The sequence below is a fragment of the Pan paniscus genome, chromosome 1, assembly GCF_029289425.2.
Source record: "Pan paniscus chromosome 1, NHGRI_mPanPan1-v2.0_pri, whole genome shotgun sequence".
Classification (NCBI taxonomy): domain Eukaryota; kingdom Metazoa; phylum Chordata; class Mammalia; order Primates; family Hominidae; genus Pan; species Pan paniscus.
Genome location: NC_073249.2, coordinates 4,133,904 through 4,147,428, shown reverse-complemented (window position 1 = coordinate 4,147,428; position 13,525 = coordinate 4,133,904). Strand labels below are relative to the sequence as shown.

At 39.8% G+C, this 13,525-nt stretch overlaps 1 protein-coding gene across 3 annotated transcripts in view; it reads left to right on the top strand.

Moving 5' to 3' along the window:
* The window catches only part of EFCAB2 (EF-hand calcium binding domain 2), a 156,674-nt gene that overhangs the window by 34,274 nt on the left and 108,875 nt on the right, over positions 1-13,525 (top strand). The window contains exon 2 of one of the 3 annotated variants that reach the window (XM_034950126.3): positions 512-623. The exons of the other annotated variants lie outside the window; for them this stretch is intronic. Coding sequence (XP_034806017.2) covers positions 536-623 — 88 coding nt within the window. The 5' untranslated portion in view covers positions 512-535. The remainder of the gene's footprint in view (positions 1-511; positions 624-13,525) is intronic. 3 annotated transcript variants of the gene reach the window in all.

Sequence of the window (13,525 nt, the reverse complement as noted above, 5' to 3'; positions counted from 1 at the left end):
TGCTCCTGATCCTTGACTTTCCCCCGTAGATGGTGGGGCACTGAAGCTGAGAAGTGTCATCAGATACGCATATTGTGCCCACCACTTTAGCAACAGTGTGAAGGATGAAGTTGAAGGCACAGGTTACAGGCAATAAGAACTTACATCTTTAGACTGCTGTCTTGACTGAGTTCGTCCTTTTTCCTCACATTCTCAAGTTTTCTAAATTTTTTTTCTCTTGGTTCTGCCAACCCTTCAGTTCTCTTTTCCCTAGCTAATTTCTTGAAAGAAATAGTTATACTCAATGTTAGGTTTCAGTCAGTTCAAGAAATGTTCCTTACTGACTCACTCTTCTTTGAGGTCGTCTTCCATCAATAAATGTTTATTGAATGTTATTTGAAAGCATGATCCTTTCTCAGATTTTGCTTTGAAGTGAAAATACCAGGGATGATTTATTTTTTCATCACGTAATCACTCATATGACAATTTTTATTGATCACCAAGTACTCTTCATGTGTCTCCTTTATGCTAGGGCCTGGGATACAACAGTGATGAGATGAGGCCTCGGACTTTACTGAACAAACATCTAATGGAAGGTGGAAGAAGAGACCATCACACAATGATGGTGTTATGGGGAACACAGGGTACAGTGCATTCATACCTCCTCCCCATCACTGTGTCAATCGCTTAACCATTTCTCTGCCTCCAGCCTTGCTTCCTTCCAGTTAAGTTATCCTCATTGATTATACATCTAGCCAGATACTCCCTACTCTATAAATCTTCATTTGATAGCTATTGTCCTTAAAATAAAATCCAAACTCCTTCATTGTGTCTTATTAAAAAAACTTGAGCCTATCCCCACCTTGCGTTCTCTCATTCTGTTTCATTATAGGGAAGTTAAGGAGCAAGAATTTGAACTTTTCCTCATGTTTCTTTAGTTTCTTTTCTTTCTTTCCAACATGTTCTTGTTCTGTTGCCCGAGCTGAAGTACAGTGGTGTGATCTCGGCTCACTTTGACTTCCCAGGCTCAAGCCATCCTCCTGCCTCAGTTTCCTGAGTAGCTGGGACTACAGGTGCACACCAGCACGCCCAGCTAATTTTTGTATTTTTTTGTAGAGATAGGGTTTTGCCATGTTGCTCAGGCCTTAGTTTCTTTTCTGAAAGATTTTTTTTTTTTTTTTTAGTATTTTGAATTATTTTTAAGTAAGAGAAAAAAAAATCAACCTTGTTAATATAAAGGGTAATCACTTAAAAAGCACACCTAAGAATTAGTATCTCAAATTGTTGTGTAGCCGCCACCACCATCCAACTTCAGAACCTTTCTGTCACCCCAAACTAAAGCTCTGTGCCCACTAATCAATAACTTCACATCTCCCCCTCCTGGAAACTACCGTTCTGCTTTCTGCCTCAATGAGTTTGAGCACTCTAGGTACTTCAGATAAGTGGAGTCATACAATAATTTGTCTTGTGTCTGACTTATTTCACTTAGTATAATGTCTTCAAGGTTCATCTACCCTATAAGAATGTGTCAGAATTTCCTTCCTTTTCAAGGCTAAGTAATATACCATTGTATGTGTATGCCGCATTTTGTTTATCCATCTGTTGATGGACATTTGGGCTGTTTCCACCTTCTGTCTATTGTGAATAATGCTACTGTGAACACTGGTGTGTAAGTATCTGTTCGAGTTCCCACTTACAATACTTTTAGTTATTTACTCAGAAGTGGAATTGCTAGATCATATGGTAATTTGATGTGTAACTCTATGGGGAACTACGATACTGGTTTCCAAAGAAGATACTATTATTATCACCATGTGGCAAGTGGGGAGACTTGGGCACAGAGAGGTTAAGTAACTTGCCCAAGGTCTCACAGCTAGTACATGGTAAAGCCAGTGGTGGCTGGCTCCAGGTCAGTGCTCCTAACCAGCAATATATACATACTTACTGGCCTCTTTTGTAATCTCTGTTATAATTATGTTTTCCTATTTGGGGAAGATTGACATCATTTGGAGGTTTTTTTTGAGATGGGGTTTTGCTCTGTTGAGCAGGCTAGGGTGCAGTGGTGGAATTATGGCTTACTGCAGCCTTGACCTCCTGGGCTCAAGTGATCCTTCCACCTCAGCCTCCCAAGTGGCTGGGACTACAGGCATGTGCCACCATGCCCAGCCGAATTTAAATTGTAGAATTTTAACTTTTTTGTAGAGACAGGATCTCACTATGTTGCCCAGGCTAGTCTTGAACTCCTGGCCTCAAGCAATCCTCCCCCCTCAGCCTCCCAAAGTGCTGGGATTACAGGTGTGAACTACCGCCTGTTTTGTTTTGTTTTTAGAGGCAGGGTCTCCCTATGTTGTCAGGCTAGACTTGAACTCCTGGGCCCAAGCTATTAGCTTGCTGAGTAGCTGGGACTATAGGCATGTGCCACCATTGGTGGCTTGGAGTTTTGAGAATTGGACTAAATCAAACAATATTTTACTCCTAGAGTATTTCCTTCTTGGATTGATTTTTTTGTTTGTTGGTTTCTGAGATGGGGTCTCACTGTGTGGTCCTGGCTAGTCTCAAACTCCTGGGCTTAAGTGATCCTCCTGCCTTAGCCTCTGGAGCAGCTGGGACTATAGGTATGAGCCATGGTGCCCAGCTTTGGATTGATTTTTTTTTTTTTTACATGACAAAATTGTTATAGTTCTTACTCTTAAATATTTTTTAGAATAGTTCGAGATAAGTATACAGGAAACTCTTTAGGAATTTGTATTCTACAAAACAAAATGAAAAACAAAAGTATACTGACACAGTGTATCAGTAACAAATAGCCTGACTCTCAAAGTACTCTCATTACAAAACTTAGAATGATACTTTTTTTTTTTTTTTTAAAGATGGTATGTTACCCAGTCTCAAACTCCTGGGCTCAAGTGATCTTCCCACCTCAGCCTCCTGAGTAGCGGGGACTATAGGCATGTACCACCACACTCAGTGAATTATATGTTTTAAAAGGATATTTTGTATATTGGCCATTTCTCTAACATTTCCCAAAACTGCATGCTTTTGGCATCTGTGCTGTACACTTAGACCAAAGTAGCTTCAGAAATACAGTAGAAGCTCCCCTTAACATGTGTGCCAGATTAACATAAAATAGACATTTCCTTTCTAAGACATGCTTATTCTAAGGGCACGCAGAATACCTTTTGCCATTCATTAAGTATGATGTTAGTTGTGAGTTTTTCGTAAATACCTTTTGTCCTGATGAGGAAGTTCACTTCTATTCCTAGTTTTCTTTTAAACAATAACCTTAAGAAGTATTTTTTAATTGACACATAATAATTGTACATATTTATGGAGCACAGTGTGACATTTTGATATGTGCACATAATGTGCTATGATCAAATCACTATTCCTAGTTTTCCGAGTGTTTTTATAATGAAAAGATGTTATGTATTGTCAAATACTTGTTCTGTGTCTATTGAGATGACGTGGTTTTTTTGCTCCTCTTCGTTCTATTAATGTGGTGTATTATGGTGATTGGTTTTCATATGTTGCATTCTTGGGAGAAATCCCATTTGGTCATAGTGGATAATCCCCCATAAGGTGGCTGGATTCTGTTTTGCAAGTGTTTGGTTGAGGATTTTGCATTTATATTTATAATGGATGTTGGTTTGTAGTTTTCTTTTTATGTCTCAGTTTTGTTTTGTTTTTTAAATCATGTTAATACTGGCCTTATAGAATGAGTTGGGCAGTGCTTCCGTCTCTTCAATTTTTGGGAAGATTTTGTGAAGGATTAGTAGATTGGTATTAATTTTTTTTTTTTTTTAGACAGAGCCTCACTCTGTCACCCAGGCTGGAGTGCGGTGGTGTGATCTCGGCTCACTGTAACCTCTGCCTCCCAGGTTCAAGTTATTCTCATGCCTCAGCCTCCTGAGTAGCTGGGATTACAGGCACACACCACCACACCTGGCTAATTTTTGTTAGAGACGGGATTTCAACGTGTTGGTCAGGCTGGCCTTGAACTCCTGGCCTCGAGTGATCTGCCTGCCTCGGCCTCCCAAAGTGCTGGGATTACAGGCGTGAGCCACTGGCGCCCGGCCTTATTGAGTTTTTAGTAGGTTTACAGGTACTATCAGAGTTATTCTCAAGGTGTTTATAGTATGGAAAGGGAGACAAATAAGTAAACTGCTAATTATAATATGGTTTGATAGACTATTATGATAGAGAGAGCATGTATGCTACATGATTACATAGGAGGGTACTTAACAAAAAAGAGAAGGGAAGCCTTCAAAAGGTCAGTTACTCTTAAACATGAGTGACGAATGGGAGATAGCCAGGAAGGAGGAGAGCAATATTCCAGGCAGGAGTGTCCGTCACAAAAGCGGAGGGCAATATTCCAGGCAGGAGTGTCCATCACAAAGGCACTGGGAAAAAGCATTATCACTGGGACACTACAGAGACTTCCTGCCTAGCGCATCTGTGTGGAAAAGTGTGAAGAGATCACATTTTTGAGATAGGTAGGAGCCTAAGTTCATAAAGGGCTTTGTGCGCCTGGTTAAGGAGTCTGAATGTTAGTTTGAAAGGCCTTGCGAACCATTGGAGGATTTTAAACCAGACGGTCAAATTACTAAATTTGCATTTTAGATCATCCTAGCAAAATGTGGATTATGGTTTGATGGGTGGAATGGGAAGTGAGAGAAAGGAGACTAAAGGCAAAAAGGCAGGAAGTGACTACATTAATTTAGCTGGAAGTGATGAGTGTTTATTTATTTATTTATTTATTTATTTTTGAGACAGAGTCTCGCTCTGCCTCCCAGCCTGGAGTGCAATGGTGCGATCTCCACTTACTGCAACCTCCACCTCCCATGTTCAAGTGATCCTCCTGCCTCAGCCTGTGATTACAGGTGCATGCCACCACACCCAGCTAATTTTTTTTTGTATTTTTAGTAGAGGTGGGGTTTTATCATGTTGGCCAGGCTGGTTTCAAACTTCTGACCTCAAGTGATCCACCCACCTAGGCCTCCCAAAGTGCTGGGATTGTAATCTAATCGTAAGCAATGACAATGGAAATGGAAGGGAAAGAACAGAGTTCAGAAGGGTTTATAAGTAGATGGCCAGGTGCACTGGCTCACGCCTGTAATCCCAGCACTTTGGGAGGCTGAGATGTGTGGATTGCTTGAACTCAGAAGTTTGAGACCAGCCTGGGCAGCATGGCAAAAACCTGTCTCTACTAAAAACACAAAAATTAGCTGGGCATGGTGGCACAGGCCTGCAGTCCTAGCTACTTGGGGAGCTGAGGTGGGAGGATTGCTTGAACCCAGGAGGTGGAGGTTGCAGTGATCTGGGATTGCGCCAATTCCAGCCTGGGCAACAGAGCAAGACTCTATCTCAAAAACAAACAAACAATAACAACAACAACAAGAAACCCAGAAAGGTTGAAAGGTGTTGATGATCAAATAGAATTAGGAAGATGAATTTGTTAGAATGAGAAATTTGGAGGACTGTGATCAGGGAATCAGTAGAAGATAGCAGTGAGAAGGAATAGTAGAGTATGTGTCCTCAAGTGATGAACCTTAATAGAGTAGTAGTGTTTAATATGAAGTTGAAACAAGGATGCTCCCAGACAAGTCCAGGATGTGGGCCATTCTGTATGATGCTATATAGCCTGGTCTCTTCAACAAGCTAATTTCATGTGTGTAGGGAGGGGTGGGGAAGGATGGAGGACTGTTTTAGTTTCAAAGAGAACAAAATAATATGTAACAGCCAAATGCAGTACATAATCTTTGATTGGATTTTAGTATGAAAAAAATACCTATGAGACATTTAGGGACAGATGGAGACATTTGAATATGGAATAGATATTAGATGATCTTAGTGAATTTTTGTTAATTTTTAAAGATGTCATAATAGCATTGGGATTATGCAGGAGAATGTCTTTATTTTTATGAGATATGCTGAAGTATTTAGGGATGAATTATTCTGATGTCTGCAATTGACTTAGAGACAGACAGACATGGAAAGAGGAATCAAAAAATGGCAAAATGTTAACAGTAGTTTAGGTGGTGGGTACAGAGTTGTTTGTAACACTAAGCTTTCAACTTTTCTGTGTGTTTGAAAATTTCCTTCATTAGAGAAGCTGGCAAAAAATATGGCAGATTAGGAGTATGGGGCTATGAGCAGCAATGGGGAGCTCTCTATTGCTAACCTTCCCCAAGTCCCTGAGATAGGTAAGCCACAGGAGAATGAGCAGCCAGTTCTGAAAGGGACTTCAAGATGGGTAGTGACTTTGGGGTAGTGCTTCTCAGCTTTTATCACTTTAAAACCTAAATATTGGCCAGGCTCAGTGGCTCACGTGTGTAATCCCAGGACTTTGAGAGGCCAATGTGGGAGGATTGCTTGAGGCCAGGAGTTCAAAACCAGCCTGGTCAGCACAGAGTGACCTTGTCTCTACAAATAAAAACAAAAATTAAAAAAAATTAGCCAGGCATGGTGGTCTGTGCCTGTAGTTCCAGCTACTCAGGTGGCTGAGGTGGGAGGATTGCTTGAGCCTGGGAGTTTGATGCTACGGTGAGCCATGGTCTCACCACGGCACTTCAGCCTGGGTGACAGAGCACGACTCTGTCTCAAAAACAAAGAAACAAACAAAAACCCTGAGCATGGAAAATAATATTTGTGTGTCACACAATATCTAGTAAAACTAGATTAGCTTTGGGACTCTATATGAGGCTTGATTATTAAAAAAATCATTATGTTAAAAATTTTTTTATGTATTTCATTATGTAAAAAAATTTATAAGAAAATAAAACAGAGCATTAGGAAATTTTAAAATGATGACCCTTTTTTAAAAGTTCCAAATGTATTTACAATGTTAAAGGTGGAACTTGAGCTTGCTTCCCAACGTGTTACTTTTTAATATCAAACTTTTTGCTTGAAATAGTTGTACTCAATTCCTGATTTTAAAAAATCTTTAATATGAGCTCTTCAATTTTTGATCATTTACTACCAATGAGTAACCGTTCATGCAGAAATGTAAAAGCATTTTTCCCAACCATTAAAAAATCAAAATATGAACTAGGCCCCTACCTATCTCAAACATGTGATCTCTTAACACGTTCTCACACTTTTTTTTTTTTTTTTTTTTAAATTTTCAGAGCAAGATCCTTCAGGCTGCAGTGCAGTGGTGCTATCATAGCTCACTGCAACCTTGAACTCCTGGGCTTAAGGGATCCTCCCATGTCAGCCTCCCGAGTAGTTGGGACTATAAGCATGTGCCACCATGCCTGGCTAATTGCTTTTTAAAAAATTTTGTGTGTGTGTGTATGTAGAAGTGAGGTCTCGCTATGTTGCTCAGGCTGGCCCCAAACTCCTGGGCTCAAGCAGTGCCCCCAGCCTGGCCTCTCAAAGTGCTAGGATTAGAGGCATGAGTCACTGCACCTGGCCCTCGCACAAATTTTTGTAGTTTCCCAAGGATTATGCTTTTTTGTTTATTTATTTATTTTTGAGACGGAGTCTCGCTCTGTCACCCGGGCTGGAGTGCAGTGGCACCACCTCAGCTCACTGCAACCTCCACCTCCCAAATTCAAGTGATTCTCCTGCCTCAGCCTCCTGAGTAGCTGGGATTACAGGCGCGCACCACCACGCCCGGCTAATTTTTGTATTTTTAGTAGAGACGGGTTTCACCATGTTGGTCAGGCTGGTCTCGAACTCCTGACCTTGTGATCTGCCTGCCTCGGCCTCCCAAAGTGCTGGGATTACAGGCATAAGCCACTGTGCCTGGCTGGATTGTGCTTTTTCACAGTGCCTTTGTGACTGATACTCCTGCCTGGAATATTTCAAACCAGTTGAAATTATATCATCTAAAAACTTTTCCTTTAATTAACCAATATAACTTAGAAAATTTTCTAATAATCCAAATGATTTTTTTTTTTTTTTTGAGACGGAGTCTCGCTCTGTCACCCAGGCTGGAGTGCGGTGGCACGATCTCTGCTCACTGCAAGGTCTGTCTCCTGGGTTTACACCATTCTCCTGCCTCAGCCTCCCAAGTAGCTGGGACTACAGGCGCCCGCCATCACGCCCGGCTAATTTTTTGTACATTTAGTAGAGATGGGGTTTCACCTTGTTAGCCAGGGTGGTCTCGATCTCCTGACCTCCTGATCCACCCTCCTCGGCCTCCCAAAGTGCTGGGATTACAGGCGTGAGCCACTGTGCCCAGCCCCCCAAATGATTTTTTAATCCAGTTGAACTGTCTCATATCAATTATTTCAAAGTAATGAAGATTTAATTTATATATGATGCATGTGTTTTTTGTTTGTTTGTTTTTGAGATGGAGTCTCTCTCTGTCGCCCAGGCTGGAGTGCAGTGGCACAATCTTGGCTCAGGCTCGCTGCAACCTCTGCCTCCCAGGTTCAAGTGATTCTCCTGCCTCAGCTTCCTAAGTAGCCGGGACTACAGGCGTGCGCCACCACATCCAGCTAATTTTGGTATTTTTAGTAGAGACGGGGTTTCACCATGTTGGCCAGGCTGGTCTCACACTTCTGACCTCAAGTGATCTGACCACCTCGGCCTCCCAAAGTGCTGGGATTACAAGCATGAGCCACCGCTCCCGGCCTCTCATGCATGTGTGTTTAGGGCCACACAACAAGCTTGGCTGCTACTGAAAGGACATATCAGTTACAGAGGCATGGAAGTAGCCCATAGTATGTGAAGATAAAGATTTGGGACTGCTTCCTAGAGCCATGAGCCCTGTCAGTTTGAAGTAGTTGCACACTGGAATGAACACTATGCTCTTTGGGCACCTGGAACAGAAACTTCTCCAGGAGCTCTCTACTGGGTAATGGTGCATTCTGTATCTGGCCTCTGAAGGAGAGGACCACATGATATGTCACACACTTGGCAATGGGGAGCAGTGGGTGCCTGATGGCATTTGTTGTGGTTGTCGCCTTGCAGAACAGGGGGCCTGCCATCGGAGCCTGTCCTGCCCTGGTCCCCCTGTGGGAAGCTCTGGAATAGACTGCTTTCTGGGGCCTGACTTCATCTGGCCACACTGAGAGATGAGAGATAAGAGGATCAGTATTTTGGGGTACCCCTTTAATCCATCCACTTTACAGGCTGAGTATCCCTTTTTCTTTCTTTCTTTTTTTTTGAGACGGAGTCTCACTCTGTTGCCCAGGCTGGAGTGCAGTGGTGCGATCTCGGCTCGCTGCAAGCTCTGCCTTCCGGGTTCACGCCATTCTCCTGCCTCAGCCTCCCGAGTAGCTGGGACTACAGGCACCCGCCACCACACTTGGGTAATTTTTTGCATTTTTAGTAGAGATGAGGTTTCACCGTGTTAGCCAGGATTGTCTCGATCTTCTAACCTCTTGATCGGCCTGCCTTGGCCTCCCAGCGTGCTGGGATTACAGGTGTGAGCCACCGCGCCCAGCCTTGAGTATCCCTTTTTCAAAATGCTTGGTACCAGAAGTATTTTGGATTTCTAATTTTTTTGGATTTTGAAATCTTTGCATATACATAATGAGATATCTTGGGAAAGGGATTCAAGTCTAAACACAAAACTCATTTATTTTTCATATAAACCCTATAGACATAGCCTGAAGGTAATTTTATGTAGTATTTTAAATAATTTGTAGATGAAACAAAGTTTCTCTACATAGAACCATCAGAAAGCAAAAATATCACTACGTCAGCCACCAATGAGGACAAGCTGGTTGTTTGGCATCAGCATCATTCCTGACCCTAAATTGATAGGAATTGATATTGATAAGCAATCATCTTCTTACATTTATTCACACGGAAGTACTTACCAGTAAAAAATATGAGGTACCATTCATGAAGTGAAAAAATAATGTGTTCAAGGTAATGAAGCAGCACAGTCGCATCACCAGAATACCTGTGTCAGCTGTTAGCAACAGCAAACGCCGGACTTTCAGTCTCTGCCTGCAATGCTGTGTTTTGATTAGGTTACTGTATACTGTACAGGTTGAGTGACCCTTATCTGAAATGCCTGGGACCTCCAAATGTTTTGGGTTTTGGAGCATTTTGGATTTAGCATTTTCAGGTTAGGGATGGTTAACTTGTATTGCAGTGTCCAGTGGGTGAGGATTCCTGAGTTAGGGCAGTCCTAGATTTCAGTTAAGGCATTGATTATTCCTGATAGATGATAATTCGAAAAAAGAGACTCGATGATCCAGTGACTTTGGAAAATGCTGTGTTGAACAAAGTTAAGTTTCATGATTGTAGAACATTCCAAAGACTTTAATATACTAATACACACTATAAATGACCATATAGAACTACATATAAATATTATATATAAACCATAATATTCAGAGTTTTCCAGACATTTTTGATCACTGAAGCCTTTTATTGAGAAGCTCTGGCTGGGCACAGTGGCTCATGCCTGTAATCCCAGCACTTTGGGAGGCTAAGGGAGGTGGATCACGAGGTCAGGAGTTCAAGAGAAGCACCTTGAGGAATGAGTGTTAAACAGAACACAGTTTAGAAAATATGTTGATAAGAAGTTATTAAAAATTCATGCCTTGCAGGCTGTAAATGCACTTTAATCAGAGTGCCATTTGTTTTGTTCAAATGTTTTAAATTATTGGAATGCACACTTTTTAAAATATGCAAATAAAAAGTTTGAAAACTAAAAAATAAAGTTAGTGCCTGTTCTTTAGAGATGGAAGGATAAAATTAATAAATTATAAGTTTTACCTATTTCAAAACAAAAGTCAGCATTATACTTATTGGTAAAAGACTAGTGTTCCAGATTATTAATAATAATTATTATATTTTTATAAAATGGATTATTATCACTTTATGCATTAATATTGCTTTGGTAGTGCTGGCCAGTGCCATGAGTCATGACAGAGAAATAAGATACAATAAGAAGATAATACAAAAAGTATTATTAGAAAATATAAAATAATCAACTGAAAGATTTTAATTAATAAATTTTTCAGGAAATATATAATCAATAGCAAAAATTCAATTTTTACCTCAAACACTTGAAATTACAGGGCTCAAAAAAATATTTCATCACAATATCTACAAAACCCATAAAATACTCAGGCATCATCTTCTTGGAGGATTGTGTGTGACTTACATGACGAACCTCAAAATATGTAATATTTAATTTAGAGATCTATAAGGGATATATATATCTAAATATACACCTCTTAGATGTGAAAACTATTCTAAAATGTTAATTCTCAATGTATAGCTGATTGCAATAGCAATAAAACTTTCAATGGTATTTCATTTGGAATTTCTAAATTGTATACGGATTTCTGTATTTCCTTTGGAATAATAAATTGGTATTGATGAACATTCCTAAAAAGAGGCTAATAGAGTGGCAATAAATAAAATACTGTGGTAATGGCACAAGACTAGAAATGCAAATCAGAATAGAATAAACAGAATGGACAATTGATAGAATTAATCTCAATCACATAAAAGATGATAATACACGATAAAGTGCAAGGAATCAAGCAGCTAGTAAATTAGGAAAAGCTAATCTTTCACTTTGAATCACATCAAAATAAACTTCAGATGAATTACTCAGTGTGTTGTCCAGTGTCAAAAACAAAAAACAAAGAACAAACAAACAAAAAACCCACAGTAAGTCTATCTGTAAGTTGTTGAAGAAAATAGAATTAAGTATTTGCCAGACCTCGAGAAAAAGGGTGATTTTTCTTTGTCTCCCTCTTGGGCCTTTCAAAGGATAAGTCTCTCAACTTTAAAGTATGAGAAGAAATCTCAACAGATGTGCCTACCTAAAAATAAAGGATAATGTACTTTTAAAATGACCTTAAATTTAAAAACCAAACATCAGCTTTGTGCAGTGGCAGTGTCGTAACCAGAGAGATTTTCCCAAGATACTGTTATGGCTAATAAGAACCTTGCTAGTTCAACTGTGTTCAACTCGTTGAATTTCAGTGAGATAAGGCAAATGTACAAAGGTGAATTGGGCAGGATTGTTCAATAAAGAATTGATTATTGATTATAATAATGAAAAATCAGAAACAACCTAAACATCCACAATTGGAGGGTTGATTAAATACATTTTGATAAAGCTCTATAATGGAATATCAGGCAGTCACTAAAAATAATAAGGTAATGAATATTTATTGAGAATGAAAGATCCAATTTATTGCTGCATGAGAAATTAGATTAGAGAACAACATTAAAAGTAGTTAACTCTGGGCCGGGTGTGGAGGCTCACACCTGTAATCCCAGCACTTTGGGAGGCTGAGGCAGTTGGATCATTTGAGGTCAGGAGTTTGAGACCAGTCTGACCAATATGGTGAAACCCCGTCTCCACTAAAAATACGAAAGTAAGCTTGGCGGTAGTGGTGCACACCTGTAATCCCAGCTACTCCAGAGACTGAGGCAGGAAAATCTCTTGAGCCTGGGAGGTGGAGGTTGTGGTGAGTCGAGATCATGCCACTGCACTCCAGCCTGGGCGACATGGCAAGACTCCATCTCAAAAAAAAAAAAAAAAAAAAAAAGACAAAAAAAAGAAAAAAAGAAAAGAGTAGTTAACTCTGGGTAGAATTTGAAGTGATTTTAACTTAAACTTTCATCTGTGTCTTTTTTTTTCCTCCAGTAATTGTGTATGATTTTGATCATCAGAAAGGAAATGGAGCTGTTTTCATTTTAGAAAAACAAGTGCAAACAACTGACCTGGAAAATTGTTTGCAGTAACTTCGACATAGGGTTCAGTCTTTATTATTCAAACAGGTCATGCAAATTGTTAAGAAATAATTGAAGATCCCAGTAGGGTTGAGCAGAGAACATGAATAGACAATTCATAACATAGAAAACAGAGATGGTAAACAAACATATGGATCATTATTCAGATTCACTTGTAATCAAAGCAGTGTAAATTTAAATAATGAGGTAATATTTATTTGTTGTTAAATTAGCAAAAGTTTATTGCTGTGTTATAATAAAGAAAAAATAATATCAATAAATTGTGGTGTATTATTTTGGTACCGTTAAAAATGGAAGGTTGTGTAAATTATGTTGCAACCTGGAAAAATATAACATTGACGTGAAGTAATTAAGGAGTTAAGATTTTATACTGTAAGTACTAACAGGTGGGGTGGGGTGGAGTGAGGTGAGGTGGGGTAGGGTGGAGTGAGGTGAGGTGGGGTGGGGTGAGGTGAGGTGGGGTGGGGTGTAGGGGGAGAAGAGCAGGATTGTTCAAATGAGGAAGATCTGAGTTCAGTCCAGCTCTGCCACTCAATAACTCTGTGATCTTGGGCAAGGTGCTTAGCCTCTCTGAGCTTTGGTTTCTTTTTTTCTCTACGGTTGTAAAAGTATATACAGTACCTGACATAGAACCTGGTGCATAGTGTTTATTCAGTATATATTTGTTGAGTGAGTGAATGGTAGTTATTCAATGCCATATATAAAAGAATATGTATGAAGAAAGATTGGAAGAAAATACAGCAAAATGATGAGTAGTTATGTTAGGGGGAAGAGAATGTGACTGATTTTAAAATTTCCTATTTTCTACTATTGGGTGGTATTATATTTCTAATTGAAATAATTACCTAAACTCATGCCT